We start from the raw sequence: 22,762 nt of genomic DNA on the forward strand, positions 1-22,762 counted from the left end.
CGCTTTGTGTCTACAGCGCCCCCACTGGCCAGGAGGGAAACTAAGCAGAAGCAAAGGTCGACGTTCCGTCAATACGTAATCACTTTCAAACGGCGGGAAAAGGTATGATTGTTTTGGGGGGGTTTTGTTTTTTTTATTTTAACAAAATGTGATTTGTCCTAAACTTAGTGGATTTAAATAAGTCTAATTCAGCTATTTACTTGATATTTGTCCCAACATGTGAATGTTTGCCAAATGAGCTCTTATTATTATGAGCTCATATTTAAAATTTACTTCAGTCACAACTCTTTTCTATTTTACTTTTTTACTTTACTGTTTTTATCACAATTTACACAGAAATGTACAATTCTGACCTCTCAAAAATCTGTTTTTGATAGGCCCATAAACTTCTACTTGGGGGCATTTGATGCAGATTATGGAATTGTTCAAATATTAAAATGTGCTGCAGCTGTTTCATTGTTATTACAGTCTTATAACATTTACATTCAACCAAACCCTAAGGTTCCCCTCAACTTTAGAGACAACTAAAAGATCAAATGTAAGACTGTTTTTGTAATCATATAAAACAGCTTGTTTAAAATGTGTGTATTTGTTACTTTCTTTGCAGTATACAACAGGCAACAATAGAATAACAAATAAATTAACACAAAATACAAAATAAGTCATTTACAGACACTTCTGTCAGCAGTCCTCTAATCTACAACTGAGGTGGTTCATTAACACGGGTTACATTTCTGTAGTCATAAATGGTTTAACTGTTGTCCAATACACCACTGATATGTTTTATGACACTCAAGCATGCTCTTAAGCTCTTTATACTGGCAGCTGCCTATAAAGACCAGCAAGAGAGTGCAAGAACATACACTGTAAGCTATTTTTTAAACTGCCGCACTCTGCTGCCAGTCGTGTTTTACACCACTCTGCAGTGGGGGAACCATGTGACGCCCGAAAGGCAAACAAATAATATAAATAAAAAATAACTTGATTTTTTTTTTCACTTTCAATTTGGAAAAGGCTGTTGAACAGAACAAATTACATGGACATATTATTGTAGTGGGAGGAAATAAATTTACATTTACATTTTCAAGTATGGTAAGCGTGGTTATGACAAAGTGACGGCAACACTGTCAGTGCTCTTTTCCGTGTCACAGTCTTTGTCCGATGATGACGCAGAGGCTGGTGTGTCTCTGAGAGGGTTTGGGCCACCGCTAGTCTGCCCTAAACCTTTATTTGGGAGGTCTGCTGTAGGCTCGGCCTCAGGTTCCTGCTGTGGAGCCGTGGCTACAAATAAAACAAAAAAAACAAACTAATTACAACTAAGAAATGAATGGTGGTTATACAGGCATGCAAATGGAGAGCATAAAAAAATACAGTCTTTGTTTTTGTCAATATGATCCTCAGCATGTTAGTGATGACATGCGCTGTTACCTGACTGAGTGCAAGACTTCATGTGTTCTGGCCAGTGGGCTTGCTGACAGGGGTAATCACAGTAGCTGGTGTTCCAGCAGCAGTAGAAGATGGCCTCTTTCCTGCAGTTAGCACACCACTGTTTCTTCTTTGTCTCATCCACTGCCTGCTGCTTCTCCAGCTCCATCTGTTTCTTCACCTCACTCACCAACCTCTCCCTCTCCTGCTCCAGACTTTGCCGCATCTCTGCCATCGTAAGCTCTAGATTGAAGAACACAAGCGTGACCAAACACGGGTAGAACTAATTGTACAGTGTGAGGGAAAGAAGACTGCACGGTTAGTAGCTGACTGATAAAGTTCACACCAAGATTGTGCTTCATTTCAGACAACTCTTGCTGATGCAACCACTGTAATTTCTCTATTTCAATCCTCAGTCTTCTTATCTGTAAAAAAAAGAAAAAGATAAAGGCATACGAGGATGAGGAAATGAGCTGAATCGTTTTCAGTCTATATGCAACCGAGAGCAACCACCTACCTCTGCTACTGTATTCCCTGAAGGATTTTTTGAAAGGTCGTTGTAGATTTCACTCATTGTACCTTTAATTGCATCCATTATCTGAAAGAAAGAAGACAATTTTATGAGGATGTGTCATTAAAAATTATATACTTTGTCTCTCACCCAGACTAATAACACAAAGGTTGTTCTGTCGCTAATATGTAGTTTTAAAGTTGCCCAGTGCTAATGTATCTCGTGTATTTTTACTACAACAGCAGTGTTTCCAGTGAAAACATAAAACAAATTGCTGACAGGACTTGTCTAAGAAAATATGCACTAACTTTATTTGTGTACTTGGCAATGTCTGCAGCCACATCTGCCGAGGCAGTTGGGATATACAGGTCTGTTGCCACTGGTGAAGGTGCAGCAGCCGTGCCTAAACTCGACGCTGCCATCATGGCAACGGAAGCTGGGCTACTGGATACCAGCGTGACAGCTGAAGTGGACGTGCTGAGTAGGGTGTCTTTTTGTTGAACAGCTAGAATAAGAAACACTATTATTCACATGGTGAAACATGCAAGTAGAACGTTTTCACTGTAGCCATCAAATTGTAATATTCTAATTAATTTTGCTCTTTAGGTCTGTACATTGTCTAACCACTCTTACATGAAGGAATCTTGACTTGTATTGAGTCACACAGTTTTAGGTCATACTTAGTTTAGCATACCGTGAAGCTTGTTTTTTACCTTTCACCGCCTGTCTGGTCTGATAGCGTGTGCTTTGTGAAGAGGAGGAGACTGCTGTAGAGCCGTTTGCAGCTGCCTGGGTCTGGGTTAGCACTTGCGTCTGACCTTGCCTGGGAGATGACGCCTGCATTTGTGTGGTTGCCACAGGTTGCTGGTTTTGCTGCTGACGTTGCACCTTCTGCATGTGCCATTTCTGAGAGGAGGTCTGAAATTTAGCTGTGGGATTCCACACTACAGCCCTCTGTACCACTGGCACTGTCTCTCTAGGCAGCAGAGGGCGCTGTTTCTTCAAAGCCGGTGTGGTCGAGGTGGAAGTGGAAGGGGGGGGTGTTGCAGTGGCACTGGATGCAGACGCGAGGCTAATGGTTGCAGGAGAAGGAGCAGTGAAGGAGACCACAGTGACAGGAATGGCCACGGGGGACTGCATGGAAACACTAGAGGGTGTGGAAGGTGCCGTGCTGTTTTGAGATGGGGGCGTTGACGTTATAGAAGCTTTACCTACAGGAAAAATCATATCTTATTTGCCAATTTTGCCCATACAAAGTTGATAAGGTTTAAACAAAATAAGGACTATAACATTAAGTGTTAGACGATTTCTAGTCAGACACACAGAGAAAGTATAACTGTCACCTTCAACTTTACCAGTAGTTGAATCTTTAACAGTAGCGCTGTCTTTTCTTCTCCTTTTCCTTTCCTTGCCACCTTGCTCCTCTCCAAGATCAATAACCAGTTCCCTCTCTGAGTCAGAGTCCTCCACTGGCACAGTCTGCTTTGTCTCTTGTTTCACCTGAGACTTTTCTCTGGGAACAGGTGATTCCGGAGGTGCTTTGCTTTTCTCTGGGCTCTCTTTTTCTACTTCACTGCTCGTTTTCTCTTTAGTTTGAGCGTCAGACACCGTCACACTGGCTTCGCCAGCTGCTGATTCAGTTGCTACAAGTAAATCAGCTCTACCCTCCTCTTCATTGCTGGGGGAAGGTTGGTCTTTGACATTAGTTTTGGTAGGTTCCTTCTGGGGCTCCTCACTGGGTGCTGTGTCTTGTTCATTCTTGGTCTTCTGCTCCTCATCGCTGCCATACTCACTGTCACTGGAGTCAGATTTATCAGTCTCTTCTGAGTCACTGTGTTCAACACCTTTGTACACATCCACAGAGATCTCATCAATACCTACAAAACAATGAAAGAGGCTGTCACACCACAATAAACTGTGTCCTGGGACATATCTATGAAGAAGGTCCCAAAATGACAAAAACAAACAAAACCCAATTAATATTTCAATTATGGCACTGGTAACAAATTATCAACACAAAGGAATTACAAAACTGGCCTCAGTAGTATCTCTACTAACCCAACTGGGCCTTGCAACTCTCAATGGTTTTGTCTAAGTTCAGCTGGAAACGGCTCTTGATTTGTCTTTTTGGAGATGTGAGGACAGGTGTGGCTCCTTGTTTCTGCTGAACTGTTTCACTCAGTTCCTTTAGGTCCATATCTGCTTTACTTCGATCTAGAGAATGTGCATATGTACATGAGCAATAAGGAAAGATCTTATTACTTGCCAGTCATAGTGTGTGCAGTAGAAGTGGCTTTTAAAATAGAGGGAGACATTTTTAAACACATTATTGTGTGTTGTAGTTTGTGTTACAAAGGCATAAAGGATTCACCTAGATTAAGGTTCAGAATACTTCCTGTCTGTGGTGTCTTCTCCTGCTTGGGGATGCCAGGAGCTTGAGAGGGTAATGATTTGGGGCTGTCCAAGGAACCACCTGCACCACCAGGTCGAGGATGAGCTGGTGAGACTATCGATAGATATTTGTTTTGAAACAAGGTCTACTGTCTACACAATGCAGATATAAGCAGACAGATATATGCAATGCTTATTACATATATATATATATATATATATACATATGTTTGTTTGTTTTTTAAATTATGTTATCACAGTTGCTTTATATCAGCAGATATACCTATTTCATTTTAAAGGTGACTACAGGTTTAGTAGTTGATAAATATATGAATAACCACATCTGCTAACAACATACTGCTCATAGTTGATACAGGGGAGGACTTGGAGTGGCACTCACACACCTGTGCAGTCCATGGACTCCTCTCCTGTACTGAACTGGCTGTTTGATGCTTTTGTCTGGGACTTGTCGGTTGTTTCTTGTTCCCCATCTGAACCTGTATGAGCAGAGGAGTTGGTGCTCATGGGTGAGCGAGGCATGTCAGTGAGAGGGAGCCGGCGTCCTGCTGCGCTTCCTCCCACCCCAGCCCCAGGTAACAAGGTCCTGGTCAATGCAATTTTAGGCGATGCAGTCATATCAAAACTCAGCTTGATCTTCTCTTGCTTCTCAGGTTTGATGGGACCTGACGAGGGGTTAGAGGGATCCAGGAGCATCTGAAAATTATTGTCCGGCGTGTACGGCGTCCTGAAGGGGGCATAATTAAACACTCCAAACTTCTTTCTCATATTCTCCACATAGACCTCCATCTCTTGCATGGCACTGTTGAAAATGCTTTTGGTCTTCTTTACAGAAAAAGGAATTTCCTTGGACATGAGGTAACAATTGTTTAAAGGAACCCAGGCCCTGAAAGAAGAAGATCAATAATATGTCTCTCATTTTAACACAAAGACTGTAATATGCCACCAAGCCAAAGTAACTGAAGAGCAAAGGACTGATACCTGTCGTGCTGCCCAAAGAAGCGAGCATCCACCTGCCCATCTTTGTCCCGCAGAGCTTTAGCAGGCCAGAATGGAAACCCTTTCAGTTTGGCCCACACTAGAGGGTGCGGGTTACTCTGCAGACATACAGTAAAACACTGGAACTACAGAGTTGTACTCTAAAGATTTGTACATTTGAGTAGGTTCTGATAGCATGATCAGCAGAAACTTCAGGTAACTCAGCTTACACAAGGCTCACAGAACCAGTTGTCTCTCTTTTGGCACGCAGATAAATAACACTCAGGGCAAACTTCAATCTCATTCATCTGAAAACAAAACGAAACAAATAAATGAACATGAAAAGATGGCTAAATTAAGTTTCAGATGTCATAGTGTTACCCATAATGAAAAGTGAAGTAATATTTACCTCATGTTCACAGATTTTTACTATCACCTTAGCTGTAGTTGTAAGTTTGTGGTTGCCTGAAATAAGGACATGCAATTACGTAAAAGCTTTTAAATCTTTTAGTTATACTGTTATTTTATATAAGTCAGAATTACTGTTAATTGTCCTTATCTGGAAATGCACTCTAATAACACATTAATATCAGCTAATCTGAGGAAAGTGTAATTATCTGCTATTAACACAGTCATGCATCGTGTGCATTACTATACTCATTATACCATAACTGTAGATAAGTGTAATACAGCTCACACATCGGGGAGCATACCTCCGTTGTATATAATACAATTGTGCAAGATCCATTTTGCATCCGCCAAAAAGGCCTCTGTGCAGCCATACATTTTCTTTTTGACATTCTGTGGTGACAAAAAGAAATGATGTTCAAATGTCAAATGATTCAACCACATTTACACTATCCAATCGTCGCAACTGCTCAACGTATTACCTTCTCAAGTGTGCAGAGATCCATAGGATGAAAAATATACTCTGCATAATCAGGATGCTGTTCAAGAGACACGGGTTTCTGGAATGGTTCAGTCTAGAATTATGTAAACAGAGAAGAGAGTGAAGCTAAATAAACTAAACTAAACCTTAGCTTTTTTTTCCCATATTTATTAAACCTTAGCCTAAAGCTTATTTTTCCACACCTGTCCCCTCTGCCACAAACCAACATGCTACCACCATGCTACTACTAAAAGTTCTAAAAGCCGCTTCAAACAGAAGGAGGAATACTAGTGGAGGAAGAAATCATGACGGGGTCTTGTTAGTGGTGTAATTGATTACCCAATTATAAGTCTTTCTCTGCGTGGAAGCTGCATGGGGGGAGCGAGATGACAAGCGGGGATGATCCTGAAAGAGAGTGAGAGGGGCAGCTGTATCCTCACCACCAGCTAGGATATTTACTTTCATGGTTTCCAGCCATGTCAGGCCCATCATTATCAAATGATTGTTAGTTGTGTTATTAGAAATTATTAGCACATGCAAATCAATATTATACCATGCTGGACTGTTTGTGAGGAGGTTGCACCTCAGGATGTGCAGATTATCTGACATGACAGATGGTAGTACAGTTATCGTTTGGCTGAAAAAGGTGTCTAAAAATCACCACTGGTCAGCAAAGAGGAGATGCCAAAATCCCAGTGATATACTGCATGTGAACATACACATGAAAAAGAAATTTGTGCCTTCAAACTTTTTAGCAGCACGAATTTCTGGAAACACAGGGGTAACAGAATACTTACACCTGGTTGTTTCATCTTCTGCAGGGCAAACTTTAGCAGGTAAGACAGCTGATCTATAGTAAGCATCATCATGGCTTTGCTCTGAGTCTCTATACACTCGGCAACTGTTATTTTCTAAAAGACACCAGGAGAAAACAAACACTTTTGTTATATCTGCACTGAGCATACGAAAGCCTGACAACCTATCTTTGTCATCTACAGTCCATACTTACTGGTTGGTCTTATTTTATTAAGCCAATATAAGTACAGGATTAACCTACGCTTTACAACACTAATATATTTTTCACATTCCTGAGTGAGTACCTCACACTCCGGACAGAACCAGTCGCCCTCGGGCTCGGCTGGTAGTTTGAGACACTTGGCATGGTACACCCTGGGGCAGAGCTCACAGCAGAGCACCTGGCCCTCGCGGTGGCACAACCAGCAGTAGAAGTCATTCCTGCCGTCCTGCGGTACAACATCAACAGGGTCTGTGGTGAGTGCTGGCTGCTTCACATAGTAAAAGGGACCATGTCTTAGTTCTGACTGGAATGCAGGCAAAAGAAACACAAAGTTGGGGGAGATCAAAATCAGGCCAGAGATTAGAGAAGCCAAGCAGACATGCAAAGCATTGACAAAAAGCACACAGAAGTTACCATCCAAAACACAGACTGACTCTGTTACACACTGACTGCTGCTTTATGAGTCTGCCATAAAAGAATTACAAGTCCAGTTATTCTAGGTAATGTAGCTTCATTCTGTGATTTCAGTCTGTGTTTTATAACATAAAAGGGGAAAACAGTGTGGACAATCTTGATTAAATGGGAATCAAGGTTGTGGGGATAACTAATTATTTACAAAGGACAACATAATGGGCAAAGTGATTTACTAGCAATCATTTACCTAATGTAAATTTGTGATCTGCTTTAAGCAGAAAGCAAGCAAAGCATTCACATGGCAATGCAAGCTAAATCATAAGCCACAAGTAATCATGTAATTATTATAGTACAGATTGTAGGGAATTTTACTGAAGTACTGGCAACTATAAAAGCATTTGTTAAAATTACAGCTGCACAGACTTCATTTTCACATAATACTCAGGCATTAACCATATTAATCAGGTCAAAACTAACAGACAAACATCAAAAATATTGGGCATGGCCTCTAAATCTTATATAAGCCCTATCAGAAACTTCCCAACAATACAATACATCACAAAAGAATTATCTTGTGCTATTAAAATTGTGTAACTTATTGACGTCTGAGTTGACTTAAACTTAATGAATACTGTAGCCTGATTTGTCCATGCCTTTCACATTCAGAAGGGACAATGTCCACTGCTCTTTGCAGTAAATAAATCTGGCATCTTGAATACACCTTTTGGCAAAATCACTGGTGATTGGTAATGATACAATATCTATATAGGCTAGTGCAGGATATTTAATCCCATATATTGAAAAGCACAAATTCAAAAGAGTGAAGTGCTGATATTTTCTAGTAACATGTGATTCTCTCCTAAATATTTTGGATCATCTATTATTACACATTTGAACAAAACCCCCTAAAACCCTTTTACATTATCAGTGCCACTAGATAAAAAACAAAATATTTTTGTAATTATCTGTGAAAAATGAGCCTTTAATTAAGATAATACATAAGAGCAAAATATATTTTCTTTTAACTATATAAATGTATCTTTAAAAAGTTTGGACTGTTGATATTTTTATCAATTTTACTATCACTATAAAATATGATCAACTAGTTGTTGCTGTGTTATTATTATAAATATAGTTTATTTATAAAAAATCCTCAGCTGTGAACTGACTGGTACCTGGTCTTTGCTGCTGCTAACAGCACCTGGTTTCTTCTTCTTTTTCACTGGGCACGGTGAGGTCTCAGCAGAGGAGTGACCGTTGGATGACTGAGAAGGACTGGGCATCTTTCTTTTTGGTGCCACCCTTTCTGTTGAACCAGCCTCTGAAACTGCAGACAATAATCAGAGATCAAACAGACATATTGATTCTAAAAGCAGGAAAAAGTATCAGAAATGACAACCATCTTTTCTTGAACTCACACAACTGAGTGGCGCCACTAAAATAGCTTCTTTCAGATGTAATCTTATTTGCAAGGGGTTACCACAGGTGAATTGTGAGTTAGTGCATCTAATTCATAGTAATAAACCAAACCAAAATCACTTTACACATCAAAAGTCTAGAAACGCTGCAGGTGGAGAAAGAGAGCTTTACCATCTGAATACCTTGCATACTTTATTTTTACCTTTGGACCGTGTTGAGATCTCCATTTCTTCTGTTACAGCCTGTTCTTCTGTTTTTCCCTCTTCTTCTTCTTCCAAACTGAAAAGAGCATCGCCACAGGTATTCAAATGTGTAGTGCAGTCAAATGTAACAGACAGCTGAAAATGTGTCATATTGTTATTTTTCTAAATGTTTCGGGGGGAAAAAGACACCGCATGGTGCATGAGGAGCGTTACATTCTTAGTGTAATTATGATTGAACCAAAGTGCAAGTAAGAAAAAGGACCAGAATTAATAAAGCTCACTGCTGAATACAAAATAACCTCTGTTATTAATGACTTCCAGTTGTGAGGTTCATTAGTAGGTATGCAAGTGGTCAGGTTTTCTTAACCTTATTATATAACTTTCTGGATCACCTCCTATCATGTGAAGAAAAGTTATTCTAGAGAAAAAATGATAACAGGTTTCTGGTGAGAGTTGGGTCACATAGTCGGGAAGAAGCGTCTCAGTATTTCAAGAAAAGAGCTGAGCTAAAGTACCACAGGTTTTAAAGCCTTGATGTGAATGATATACAGCAGTAAGTCTATGTCATGTCAAGAAATAATTCCTTTGATTTTCAAAGGTAAAAAAGGTAAGATTGACTTTAGAAGATAGAGTAAGCAAAACTTCAACAGTACAACACAACACTGCAAAACCTGAAAACAAATGCTCCACTGGTAATAGTCCTAACAATTTATGTGAATGTTTTGCAGCTAGAAGACTCAAAATGAGAGAGCAAACCAATATACCAGCAGCTCAGAAAAAATGCCCACATCTTGATCTCAAGGAAAGTTAAAATTAACCAATACTGAGACAACATGAGTACAATGTGTGCTGCCACTCTCCATTTATTAGTATTAGACACTTTTCTCTACTGACCTAATAAATAGTAAATATGAAAACACAGGAAAGAAATGTCTGCGTTTTCTGACATCCAACAAGTTAACAGCATGTAAATAGTCTAAACAAAAAGTAATATTCATTAATCGAGCCAATACCAGCCAGCGTATCGTAGTGGAAAGCACAATCACATCCACAGTTCTGTTGGAGAACAAGAACATTCAAATGCAATCCAAAATGTGCTCTCAAACCAACAGGTTTTTTCTCATCTGAGTCACCTTGGTTTACAGGTGCTCTGTTGTCGTTTCTTTTGTTATTACGGTTTTCTCTGACGCCACAGCAGATGCAGTGGCCTCTGTGCTCAGATGAACCAGGTTTTTTCCATATTTATTTCCCTTACACTTGAGAAAAACACCTTTTAAATGTATTGTTTTCATCCAGCTAGAATACTGCTTCCATTTCGATTATCTTGTTCCCCAACCCCCACACCCTTCAACCTCCTCAATCCCTACAGTAAGATGAAATGACATCCAGAAATACAGCACATCTATAGACACAAATAAGAGTGCAGTGAAACTGCTTTACTGGCCTCCTCATCCAGCCTTTCTGGACAGCCTTAGACAGTTTACCCCTGCACCATCCTGTCCTGTCCAGGCCAGGAAATACAACAACACACAAAGGGAAAGAGAGACAGGAGGGAACTCACTGCTGTCTATCCTGACAAAATCCCTTTATAAATCAGAGACCACAGCACGTTCAGTTCAGCACATTGTAACCCTGTAACCTACTGACACATCCCCTTCCACACCCACCACTGCCATAACAATCATGCCTCAATGTAGGAAATGAACGGCATACCTTTTTTCCTTACTCACATACAGATTCTTCAGCCTATTCTTTAATCTTTATCTTTATCAATTGAGGACGTTGGGGGATGAGGGAAAAGATGGGTCCAGGTTTCCCAGAAGGCCTTCTCTCCCTGCTGCTCTCTCCTGCAATTGACAATCTTTAACCTCGGCTGCGAGCTGCCGATTGGCTCAAGCACCACACGGAGGTGCCTGATTGGGTGCTCAGCTCGGTGTGCCACACAGGCTCTCTTCTCCCCGCTCTCCTCAACCACAATGCTGCAATGCAGAGAGGACTGATCCTCGCTGTCACAAAAACACTCGTGAAAACCAAGTCCCTCACTGCCTTAAAACTCCATCCAGTCATACTCTGGCTCTGTTCCTTTTATCAGACATGTAAGATGCAGCCCTACAGGCTTGACAAGGAGGGGATCAGATTCCTTCTCTCTGTGCTCTCAGCCAGTATATGTGTATGGCGTCCATTTTGAAGACACTCTCTCTCTCTCTCTCTCTTTCTCCCTCACGCTCTCTCTCTCTCTTTGGCCAATGTGCACACTGCACACATAGCACGTACACACGGCACCAGTCAGATCTGCTGCACAGGACCACATGCAGCTTATGATGTGCCCCGGCATGCTGATATACAGCAAGGGCCCTAAAGGTGGACACAAAGATGAGGCTGAAAAATGTCACAGGCCTTTTTGACACTATGGACTGCATAGCCTCCTTCCTCCATCTGCCTGAAAATCTGAGCACACAGTGTGACGTAAGCTGACTGTTAAAGCAGAGGTATTCATTTTTTTAAGCCAAATATATTTATTTCCTTACATCAAGTACCTCAAAGACATGGATACAAATAGCATACACAATTCAAACACAGTTTTCATAAAACATAAATACAAACTACGAGATAAAACAGATACACGCTCAAGCGTTTGACACTAGGAAACCGTTCTTGGATACTCCTGGTAAAAAAGGAAAGCGTGATGAGCGAGGCACAGAAGTCACTAAGAATTACTGAGCAAATGACCATTTTTCTGTGGGAAAACCATACCTTAAAACATGTTATATCTATTTAAACATGCGAGGCACACACCACACTAAAAAGGCTGTATGTGTAGGTGTGAGTGTATCTGCACAAATCCTGAAAAAAGCATAGTGGAATTGGAGGGGGGGGGATTAAACACATTACCAGACACCATTCACAGCAAACTGAGTGTTGAGTTTGTTGTTTCAGTCCTTACAGATCCTTCCTGAACCCTGGTCAAGCACATTTATAAACACCATATTATATCCAGGCCATAACTCCACTGGTTACATTTGACTTGCTCTGTCCATTATAATCATTATCAATAATATTACATGGTATATAAATAAAGTTGCTAAACCGACAGAAAAATGACACAATCACTGACTAAATTTAAAATTTTTATCTGCTCCATGCACACAAAACACCAATACCATTATGCATAAACAGAATTCAATCTAACCTGGTCGATTTCAAAAAGGCTGCAAAAGCTTCTCTGGATGAGATGAGGTTTCTGTGCAGAGCCTTTTGAGAGGAAGTCCTTCCCTTCTTTCCTTCTGTCTTACATACAAATACTCAGTGTGCTTGGAGCAGAGGGACAGAAAGGGGAAGCTCTCTAAAATGGCTGACACTCGGCAGCAGAGAACAACACTGGGAGGCAGTGCACACCATTAAGCTCAGGCAGTTTTTCCAAGCTCGTGATAAATAAGCAGCTACAGCATATTTACTCAATAAATAATTTGTATTTTTATAATAATGATGATCAGCTTACAGGCTTTTTAACAGCATGTTTGTTTGTTTTTTTTGGGGGGGGGGGGGGGGGGTTGCATTCCCCATTCTGGGGTGAACTGGGTTTCGGATGAAAATACAGTTTTATCATTTATAGTCTGTTCTTCCCTGCCGTGCTAGTCTGGCAAACAATTAACAACAGTACCCTGCTGCCTTGCTCTCATTCTTGTTCGAGGTCTAAATTAAACTTGCTGTGCTGTCAGTTTACCATCTGTTAATTCCTCTGGGATCTCCTCTCTGAACTGCTCTCCCATCCTGCCTGGTTTCTCTCACTGGGCCTGTCAAAGGCCAGGGACAGTCACAGAACGTCACTTCTCTTTTGAACTTTACAAAAGGAAGCAGGTTTTCTTAGTCAGACCATACAATGACCTTGGATGTGACCTATGGCCCTCTACTATGCATATCCACAGAGCCAACCAGCTAGCAGAGGCTGTCTGTTATACCATACCATGCATTGCTCTCCTTCCAGGCTCCACTCCTGTGCTGTGAGTGACAAATATGCTTCCCCTCCCCCATTCTGTCAGACAAACCTATATTATTACTCAGGCACAGATCTGGTGCCTCATAGACAAAGTAGTATATGTGGAAAAAGATGAAAATAAGGCTTACCTCTGTGGATGCATGGCTAAATACTCTGTGTGATATGTCAATGCTTATTAAAACATGGAGGACAGCCCTGTCAGCCCTCACCCTGCTCAGAGCACAGCCACGGCTCTCCAAGCTGTCCGACTCAACTGTTCAGATAAAAGCTACGCTAGGACTGGCTCCATGTGCTGTCAGCATATAAGGCAGCTGCTGATTGGCTGGTGTATTTCCTGGCTGCTTGTCTTTTGTTTAGCACGGGCAAGCTGAAACGCAGTACTCAGAGCTAGCAGGAATCTCTAGGCCCAGATCAAAATAATCAGCCACTGACAACCCACACATAACAAGAAGCCTGCAGACAACTTGCTATAAAGGAGCTCTTCAGTACAGCTACGAACAGCAGTCAGCAGTCACATGCATAATAAACAGGCCCGTGTGGTGTTAGAAAGGAATTTGTCTCACAAGTTTCCACCCTCAAAGTAAGCTGACATTATAGGAAAGATAAAGAAACTGCTATGTAAATAAAAACCAGTGGGTAGGCAGACACTACATGAAATGCACTCTGTGTGTTTGACCTGTAAAAGTTCAGTCTGAACACCAAATTACAGTCATGTGTTTCAGTCATACCTGAGCCTTTGAACTGGTGTTGTTTGTTGTTAACAATGTGGTTGCAGTGGTTCAGTTTCTGTTATCACTTTCAACCATGCAGGATAATTCAATAACAGTATAAGAATCTGCACGTTACTTTATATTTCATTGTAAAGGGTTCACACGTGTTTCTTTTTTACATTAAGCTTTATTTTCACTTCTAGCATTAAGTGAAACTTATGAAGCAAAAATTTAAAGTTGCCTAATTTTGACCAACCTTTAACTAAGTATTTCAGGGTGTTTAAAGCATAAGCACTGTGCATTTGTGCACACGGTCATGTGGAAAAGAAAGTTTTCACAGGACTCTGCAATCCTGTGAAAAGTATAGTCCATAACTCAGAAGCAGTAATCCTAAGTAATTGTTTTCTGTATAACCTTTTTTCAGTCTTTCCTGTCACTGAGGAGCGATTTTGAACCACTCTTCTTTATAATCCTGCATAAGTTCATTGAGGTTTGCGAGCATTTCTTTATGCACAGCTCTCTTAGGCCCTGGCACAGTGTTTCAGTCAGGCTGATGTCTGACTTTGGCTGAACCACAAGAACACCTCAATTCTTTTCTTTTTCAGGCATTCTGTTGTGGATTTGTGTGTTTAGGATCATTGTTCAGCTGCATGATGCAGTTTCATGAAAGCTTTCACTCTCAGACAGACGGCAAAGCAAGCTCAAATAATTACCCCTCCACGACCATGCTTGACAGTTGGTATGGGGGTGTTTGTGCTGATATCCTGTGTTTGGTTTTGGTCAAACATCTCCACTTTGATCTCATCTGTTCAAAGGACATTGTTCCAGAGGTCTTGTAATTTACTCTGATGCTACTTTGCAAAGCTAAGCGGCCCTGTAAATGTTCTTTTTGAGTGAAGAGGCTTTCTCCTGGCAACTCTTCCAAATAAGCCATACTTGTCATTTTCTATTTTCTTTCTCTAATTGTAGTGTTATGAACATTTAACGTTATAAACATCTAACATGCTAACTGTAAAGCTACTCTACATATCTGTAGTCCAAATTGTAGCTCCTGGCTTTTTTGCAGTTTCTCTGAGCATTGTATGGGAAACCTTGGGGTGAGCTTGCTGGGAAGATTGGCAGCTGTCTTGAATGTTTTCCACTGTTGAATAATCTGTCTCACTGTAGAATGACTGACTTCATGTTGTTCGGAAATGGAAATGAGGAGCAACAATTACTTCTCAAAGATCACTGCTGATGTCTTTCTTCCTTAGCACTGTGTTAACACACACCTGAATGCCCCAGACCAGCAAACTGCCAAAACATCTACTTTCACAGAGGTAGTCACACTTCATCAGTTAATCAAGTCCATTTGATTAGCAGTATCTGGTGGCTCCTCTTAACTCCTATAGAAAGAGCAAGGGAGTACCTCTTCCTGTGAAAACTACGTGTTTGTCTCTTTGAAAATAAATAAAATGCAGTGCGAGGGACCACAGAGGTATTATCTGAAATTTACACCCTTAACTTTCTCATTCATGAAAACACTTTACTCTTTATAACTGAGTCATTATATTGTGCTGTCAGTTTATTCCTCTGTGTGGTGGTGAATAAAAACTCGTGGCTAATATTCTTCAAACAAAGAGCCCATGGATCTGGCTTGTTTAGCAAAGATATATAGACTCATAGCTCAGTGCTCACTGCCAAAATAAAATTGGCATTGGTGACGCAAAGCCATCTACAGAACAATAAACTGCAGATAATAAACTACCCACCGCTCCTGTTTTCTATTCTAAATTCCAGGCATACATCTTGGCATGGAGTAATATGCTAAAGAAAGAAAAGCTGATTATTGTTCCTCTGTGAGGAAATGATTATTCAAAAAAGCCAGAGTGCAATTACTGTTGTATATTTCTGAAAACGTATAAGGTTTGTCTTCTGAGCACCACCTGGCTCCTTTCCTCAGACGTTTGTGGCCTCTCTTCTACAGGAAGTAAGACAACACTGACCTCTAGTGGTAAAACTTTATCACAGCATGCCACTCAGTAGCCCATAAATTCACTGGACGCCAAAAATTAACAAATTCATCTGAATTAACATTCTAGTCCAAATGATAGCTTTTGTCTGTTGATTCAGACACATATGCTGCCAAATGAAGGAAATGAATGTTAGATGGTGCACGGTGTAAAATAATGGCAATGATATTGTAGTTGTTATTTATTACCTTCGTGAGATGAACTCGGAAAATAACGATGTAAAATTACTGAAAAAAGTTAAACATTGCCAGAAGACCGTGCTAAAGGCTCCGGGGGTCAAAAGAAGAAAAACAAAAAAAAACCTGCCCAAATTCTTCTCTTCGTCTGTATCTCAAATCACTAAATACCCCTTAAACCAGTAACTGCTAGCTAGAAAAGTACCGGGTGTATGTAATCTATGATACATACATATTAAATAGGAAGTTGACATAGAAACCTGTAAAATAAACTATGACTACACATATAACTGTGTAAAATCACATATAATAAAGGTTTTAGGTATGATAATGAGAAAATTAAAAATTAAGACTCCTTTCATGTATGTAGCCTGTTGGTTGCTACCTACCAAAAGTTTCTAATTCATGTTAATAAAAAACTGTGTGTCGGGTATATGAGGCAAAAATAAATATCATGCTTCCTAATATCAAATGATAAGGGAACTGTTCCCACGACACCTCTCTAGCCAAATAAAAACAGCTCAATAATTAGCTTGATAGTTAGCTATAGTTGTTACCGCATAACTCGTTTCCAACCATTTTATGGTCGGAAAAGAAGTCGGAAAAGTCTGACATATAAACTTTGATATACTTGTGCCATACTTGTCTATTCAAGCCGTAGGTTAGGTGTCCACACTGCAGACTCCGCCCTGTGACCTTCGTATTTCTGAGTGGAGCTGGAGAGCTAGTAACTAGCCTGGCAGGCCCCAAGATGGCGCCCTAGTTAGATTTTTCCGGTGCTCCCCAGCTCCTGATTTAGATTTATTTTCCTCTCTCCGAGCACATCAGTTCTGCGGGTAAAATAAATCTCCCTGTCACTGCGCATGTTTTGTTTTGTTTTACCAGGTTCATTTCTTGTTTTTCAGGAAGACATTTACGTGAATTGCCCTTCTAATAATTTTGCTTTACCCACTGTTTACCCACAGAAGTGATTAGCCTACCTCAGAAAAATTCCTGACAATGCCCGGGTGACTTAAATATATTTAATTTTATTAATATCTTATTTGTGTGTCTAAATGTAGATGTTTTCACGTTTAACTGATAATTTGATTTGTCTAATTGCTGAAATGCAGCAAACCAAAAGTAAAGTCTCTTTTTCCCCCTGCATCTTTGCACTAAAAATCACACTACAGCTTTAATAAACGGTATAACTTAAAATCGTTCTTTCACACACAGAAACGTGGAATGTGCAGTGATCGTGTTTTTGTCCTTTGTGGTCATACGCAGTGTTGAGAATGGGGGGATGGGAATGGGTGCGGGGCAAAGAAAGGCATGTGGTTAGCTGTTTGCAGGTAAACCGGTCTGAATACATTAATGATTGTGGGGCTATCTCCTGTCCTTTCAAACTGCTATCTCCTGTCCTTTCAAAGTGGTAAGGGGAGGGGGGAGGGGATAAAGTGTCTTGTACTGGGGGCAGCGGTCAGTTTTCCATGTTTAGTGGGGGAAGGGGTACAGACAGAGGGCCACTGGGCCCCTCTTTGGCTCTTCATGGAATGCAACTGAGGCTTTCTATAGGCCAACAAACAAACCAAAAGAAATGAACAACCAAAAGGCACTTTTTTTTCTCTCCATGAAAAGCACTCATGGGTGTGGTTCAATCCATAAGTCCTTATATGCTCATGTTAGAATGATACTTTATTCATCCCAGGGGGGACATTAAAATGTTACAGACACTCAATTAAAATATAAATATGTAACAAATAAAATGTAAACTCTCTATATTATAGTATATAGTATATATAAAAATATACTGTACATGTGTATAAGATAAACAAGATATTACTTGTGAAAAAAGTCCTGGAGACATGAGCAGGAGTTGTAAAGTCTGACAGACAGGAATGACTTCCTGTGGCACTCTGTGGTGCATCATGGGTCAAAATGGCCTCATGATCACGTATGACACCCCTCAGGCAATACTTACCGTCTTCACAGCAAATAGATAAATCTGAGTGCAGGGGTGGCTGCAAGTGCTGCAGCAGTTTGTGTCATCTTAGCAATTAGCTGTAAAGATAATATGTGACCAGCCTTTCACTTTTTTCACACCGTTTTGTTACACCCAAAAGTACAGTGTTCCGACAGGAAAGATCAAGTAAGGATCTAACTGCATATTTAATACTTTTGCTTGTTCGCTCCCCACGCCCTCATCCTGCTGTTTTCTCTCCATCTTTTACCCACGCCCCTTCTTAACTTTCTGAACTGGTGTGCCTGAGAGAACACTGAGGAGATTATTTTATTTTATTTTTTATCATCTATGTTACAGCTCAAGGGCCACAGAGATTCCACGGTTAATTTTTAAAAAATATGACAGTATGCCATTAGTCTGTGTGATACCAGGCTGTACATGCTATCGATATGACTGACAGTCACTTTGCAACTGATATAACTGCAAGATACTAGATGTGTGCTGCAATGAATGGTGTTAGATAAGATTTCACAGTACATAGTATATAAAAACTCAGATTAATATTTACAGTTAGTTAATGTTTATAATTCAGGCCCTATTGCATGCAATTATGCTGAATTTTACTGACATTGTATTATTAGTAATATATAATTCCTAACTTAAATAAATTCAAAATGGCTATCAGTGTTATGTTGATTAATTAAGAGGAATAAGAAATGAGCAACATTAAAAACGGATACTCTATAGATATGGAGGGCTAAGTAGTTTGTATGAAGCTGCTTTATGCCATTAACACTACATGTGGTGTATAATTGAAAATTTACATCCCCTAATAATATCTGTGTCTGCTGCTCATATTACCTAAGGGTATTAAAGGAACGTGTAGTTCATTTTCAGGACGCGCCAAACACTTTGATGCGACCTATAAATGGGGAAAACTACATTACCCAGAAGTCCAGTCGACCTGCTACAAGCTGGCTCCCTCCGATCTGGGAGTGCTTCCCATTTAAACAAACACGGTCTTGCCGAAGATGGCGGAGAGTTTCTAGAGGCGTAAAACAAACTGGTGTACTCAATGAAAGCGTCGAAGCCGGTGAGTTTTCTGCAGTTGGTTTATGATTCAGTTATACGCAAGTTTTGAACACTGGCTCTGGTGTTTGTTTGAAAGCACACGGCCGTTACAGAGGCAGTTGGTGTAGCTTCGCTTTCCGAGCAGGCTGTGCTTTTTTACGCTACCGTGATAAAACGAACCACCTTACCAGTGTCTGTTTATTATGGGATATTTGCTGTAATATTATTAGCTCCTAACCTATAAGTGGTATCACAATGAACGTCGAGCATGGCTTGATAACTATCCATTCTTGTTGGTTTTTGTATTTTTTGGCGTTTCCATTATCCACTAGCTACAAAGTTTACGAGACCAAGGCTCTGATTCGCTGGGGTGCAATACCCTAGCTGTTAACACTCAGCTCTGCTCACGAGTGAACTCTTTTGTGTTTGGAAACGTTTACGTGAAGTTTGTGCCGCCGTTAGCGTGTGTTCATTGTCAACACACACAGCTGAATAGCTTTGGGGACTATATTTTCTACCTGACAGCCCGCCTTGCTTTACAGTTTCGGTTCATATGCTGCTGGAGTCGTCTGTGTTCACAGCTAATGTGTGACGGTACACCGCGGAAGTTTTCATTAGTGGGGAAATCTAAATAACAATATTGAATGACCTTCTGGTCTAGTGACTAGCTTCCACGGTGAATGTGGTGGAGATTAGCACTCTTAATTACAGTGTATCTACTTCGGTTTTGTTAAACAGAGCTCCCTCCTTATACTTTGACACAGAGACTTGAAGCATCTAAGTAACACCCATTAAAAAAACAGTGTAGGAAAAATGACAAAATGGTTTTTCATTTTAAAATGGGACGGGTTTTCTCTAAGTGGTAGTAAAGTTTGCCAGCTGCAGGGTCGTGGGCAACCACGCAGTATTTTCCAGTAGCCTACACTATGCTGCTCGCTTGCTGCTTGCAACCCAACTTGAACTGACTGGCTCAGCGTGGCTGCTCTGAACAATCCCCAGCATGTGGTATTTATTTGCATGACTGTAGCGAAATAGCGCTCGCGTGATTGTAGTGGTTGGTATAACTGGGACTATCTCTCTACGTGATTAAATGTTGGCGTTCACTGCTGGTAAATCACATGTAGGTGCATACGTGAGCGTGAGAGACAGGCGGACTGGTTGTGGAGGCAGATGGATGTGTTTCAGTGCAGAGGATGATAAACACTCGCAGGGTTCCGGTTTGGGTTCGCCTCCCTGGTGTATGCTGAGCACTCAGTAGTTGTTGTTTTTTTTTGTTTTTTTTTTTAAGGTTGTAAGAGGAAATTCTTGGAGAGCGTGCTCAAGTGTAGGCAACAGTGAGGGGGTAGGTTAGTCATTTCTCTGAAATGCTTGAGGACTAGGTGTGCTGTCGCTCTGTTTGCCCGGGGCCATCCCTGCCGATACTTGCAGGCATTTACATCTCAATGCAAGAGTTTCTGGGATCATTCAGGTATATATTTTTTTCTTTTTTCTTTCTTTCTTTTTTTTTTGTTGTTGCCTACTGTGGAGTTTTCTCACTTACAGCGATTTCACACATGGGATTAAGTAGACTGTGATATCTCAGTAATGTGGACATTAGATGGTTGGTAGCTGGGAAAGAATGAGTAAGGATGGTTCTACTAGCAGTCTTTAGCTGTCAGGTGGGCTAACTTGTCTTTATTTTGAGTCTCATAGAATGCCATTACTCAAGTCCATGTATGTGGTATTTTTCTAAGTGGGCAGAATGACCACTGTGGGAACCTGTCCAATGAGCTACTTCTGCTCATATTCTTGGCAAACGGAGCCCCCTGTTCCCCCCATTCTCTGTCCCTTTATCTACCACTCTCTTTCTCCCTCACACAGGGTGTCAGGCTGTGTTAACAATGAATCAATCTTTGGGGGGATTCTTTGACTGCAGATGGGGTGCAGAAGTGACTGCATTGCATGGCTTTCGCTCTTTGTCTGTCGGCCCCCGCATGGGCTCTCAATAATTCATTAACTTATCACTTTTTCTCATGGGCATGGGAGAAGGCTAATCGGTCACATGTCCCATGGATTCAGCACCCTAACGCTCACCCTATTAAAATGAGCATAACATTTGGAGGCATTGCTGATATTTGGGTCATTCTTATAGAGGTTACTTGTGAAACAAAGTATTGTATCCTGTCCCTAAAATAATAAAAATGTGAATTTTTGAAGAGTGGCTATGGCGGCTATGGCTACTCTAGAAGTGCTCAAACTTATTTAGTGACATGAGTAAATTGGGGCACACATGAGTGCCAGCTTCCTGCTTGAAGCCTGAAATATATTGACCACAACAAGTTCAAACTGCAATTCTCAGGGTCAGCACAGCGCATTCAAAACAAACGTATTTATGAATGAAATGGTTAAAAACCTAATTTTTAAATAATATCAAAAAGTGCAGGATTTTAAAAATATTTTTACTGCCTTCACCTCGTTATGCAATGCCGCCTTTTGCGTAGGACTGCCATATTTAAGTTGTCTAAGACTTCTAAATACAGTGGTGGTGAGCTTGCAACTCTCTGATGACTGCCTAATCTGTCTTTGTTGAGCGGCATTTTTGTGTCATTAATGTCTGAATAGATGGCATTCTTTGAGTGTTTCGTCAGTCTCCCTGCCTTAAGAGAGACAGAGAGACGGAGATAATAAGCTTAGTTTCGAGAAACTGCCAATCGGTCATGTGGTATGTGTTTATTTTATGATTAATAGTTGTGTGGATGAGCAGTAGCTTTGAGAGTACTCTTGATGACACAGAGCTGAAAGAACAGCCTGATTGTTTCCCCTAATTGAAATATGACTCCTTGGTCTTCTTACAGCTGTATGGGGAGTGCAGGGTTAGTCAAGGAAAGCGGTTGTTCCTTCTTATGTAACTTGTAACCAGTTCTTATCATTTAGAGAAAAGGAGGATCTTTATATTTTTAGCAACTGTTTTTGTATTTCACGTTATCTTTACCCAGGTCTGTTTCCAAGTCAAGTTTGAATATTGGTTTCCCTCACTTTGACTGGTCATTCAAGGCCGTTTTACAACCAAGTTTAAGAATTCAGAAGCTTCCTGCGGTCAGCTCAAGCTGTGCGTAACATCCTGTTTAATTCCCACATCTCAAGGTCACTCGTGCAGTGACAGTGATCTGGATTTGTTTGTTAAAAGGGCACATACCACATACACACTGGCAGAACTCAACAGGTAGGTTTGCTTTTTCTGCCTACCTCTGTAGAGCTAAATATAGAAATCTGTTAAACAAGACAGTCATGTTTCCACTGCTGAAATATTTAGTTACTTTGCTCAAACAAGTGAGAGCGAGAGTATGAAATGAGAGCTGCCGAAACCAGATCAACCAGGGAAGACCAGATCGCCACCTCACTGAGACCCAAGTCAAATGGTGCAGTTTGCACTTTCGTTCTGTTTGAAGTCACATGTCATTCATGCCCTCGTTGTCCTCTTCTTCATCTCTGAGGTAAGACCCAAGTGTTAGGCTAGCTGAGCCATATGTGAGCCATGCACACTTCTAAAAGCCAAACAGGCAGCCTGAAGCAATCATTGCACCCAATTCTAGTTTATAACCAGCGTGG

General features: G+C 40.7%; 2 protein-coding genes across 13 annotated transcripts in view; one reads left to right on the forward strand and one right to left on the reverse strand.

Moving 5' to 3' along the window:
- Positions 1-307: 307 nt before the first annotated feature.
- On the reverse strand, positions 308-13,497 carry zmynd8 (zinc finger, MYND-type containing 8). Of its 10 annotated transcripts, none has more exons than XM_063474674.1 (21): positions 13,392-13,497; positions 9,266-9,342; positions 8,820-8,971; positions 7,313-7,456; positions 7,010-7,123; positions 6,552-6,617; positions 6,214-6,306; positions 6,037-6,124; positions 5,733-5,788; positions 5,554-5,631; positions 5,327-5,442; positions 4,732-5,231; positions 4,308-4,442; positions 3,995-4,150; positions 3,280-3,813; positions 2,650-3,147; positions 2,245-2,441; positions 1,943-2,023; positions 1,772-1,850; positions 1,429-1,668; positions 308-1,281 (listed from the first exon to the last, which is right to left on the reverse strand). In XM_063474674.1, exons 1-21 carry the CDS (start codon positions 13,403-13,405, stop codon positions 1,103-1,105), a joined length of 3,597 nt encoding a protein of 1,198 aa, XP_063330744.1. In that variant the 5' UTR covers positions 13,406-13,497; the 3' UTR covers positions 308-1,102. The 10 variants fall into 10 exon arrangements, with proteins under 10 accessions (XP_063330744.1, XP_063330739.1, XP_063330738.1 ...); XM_063474669.1 differs by having other exon boundaries at positions 4,308-4,409; positions 7,313-7,534; XM_063474668.1 differs by having other exon boundaries at positions 3,292-3,813; positions 7,313-7,534.
- A 5,585-nt stretch (positions 13,498-19,082) lies between these two features.
- The window catches only part of ncoa3 (nuclear receptor coactivator 3), a 32,673-nt gene continuing 28,993 nt past the window's right edge, over positions 19,083-22,762 (forward strand). For all 3 annotated transcript variants that reach the window (XM_063474678.1, XM_063474677.1, XM_063474679.1), the window contains exon 1: positions 19,083-19,196. The gene's annotated coding sequence lies outside the window, so the exon portion shown is untranslated. The remainder of the gene's footprint in view (positions 19,197-22,762) is intronic.

The sequence above is a fragment of the Pelmatolapia mariae genome, linkage group LG5 (assembly GCF_036321145.2).
Source record: "Pelmatolapia mariae isolate MD_Pm_ZW linkage group LG5, Pm_UMD_F_2, whole genome shotgun sequence".
Classification (NCBI taxonomy): domain Eukaryota; kingdom Metazoa; phylum Chordata; class Actinopteri; order Cichliformes; family Cichlidae; genus Pelmatolapia; species Pelmatolapia mariae.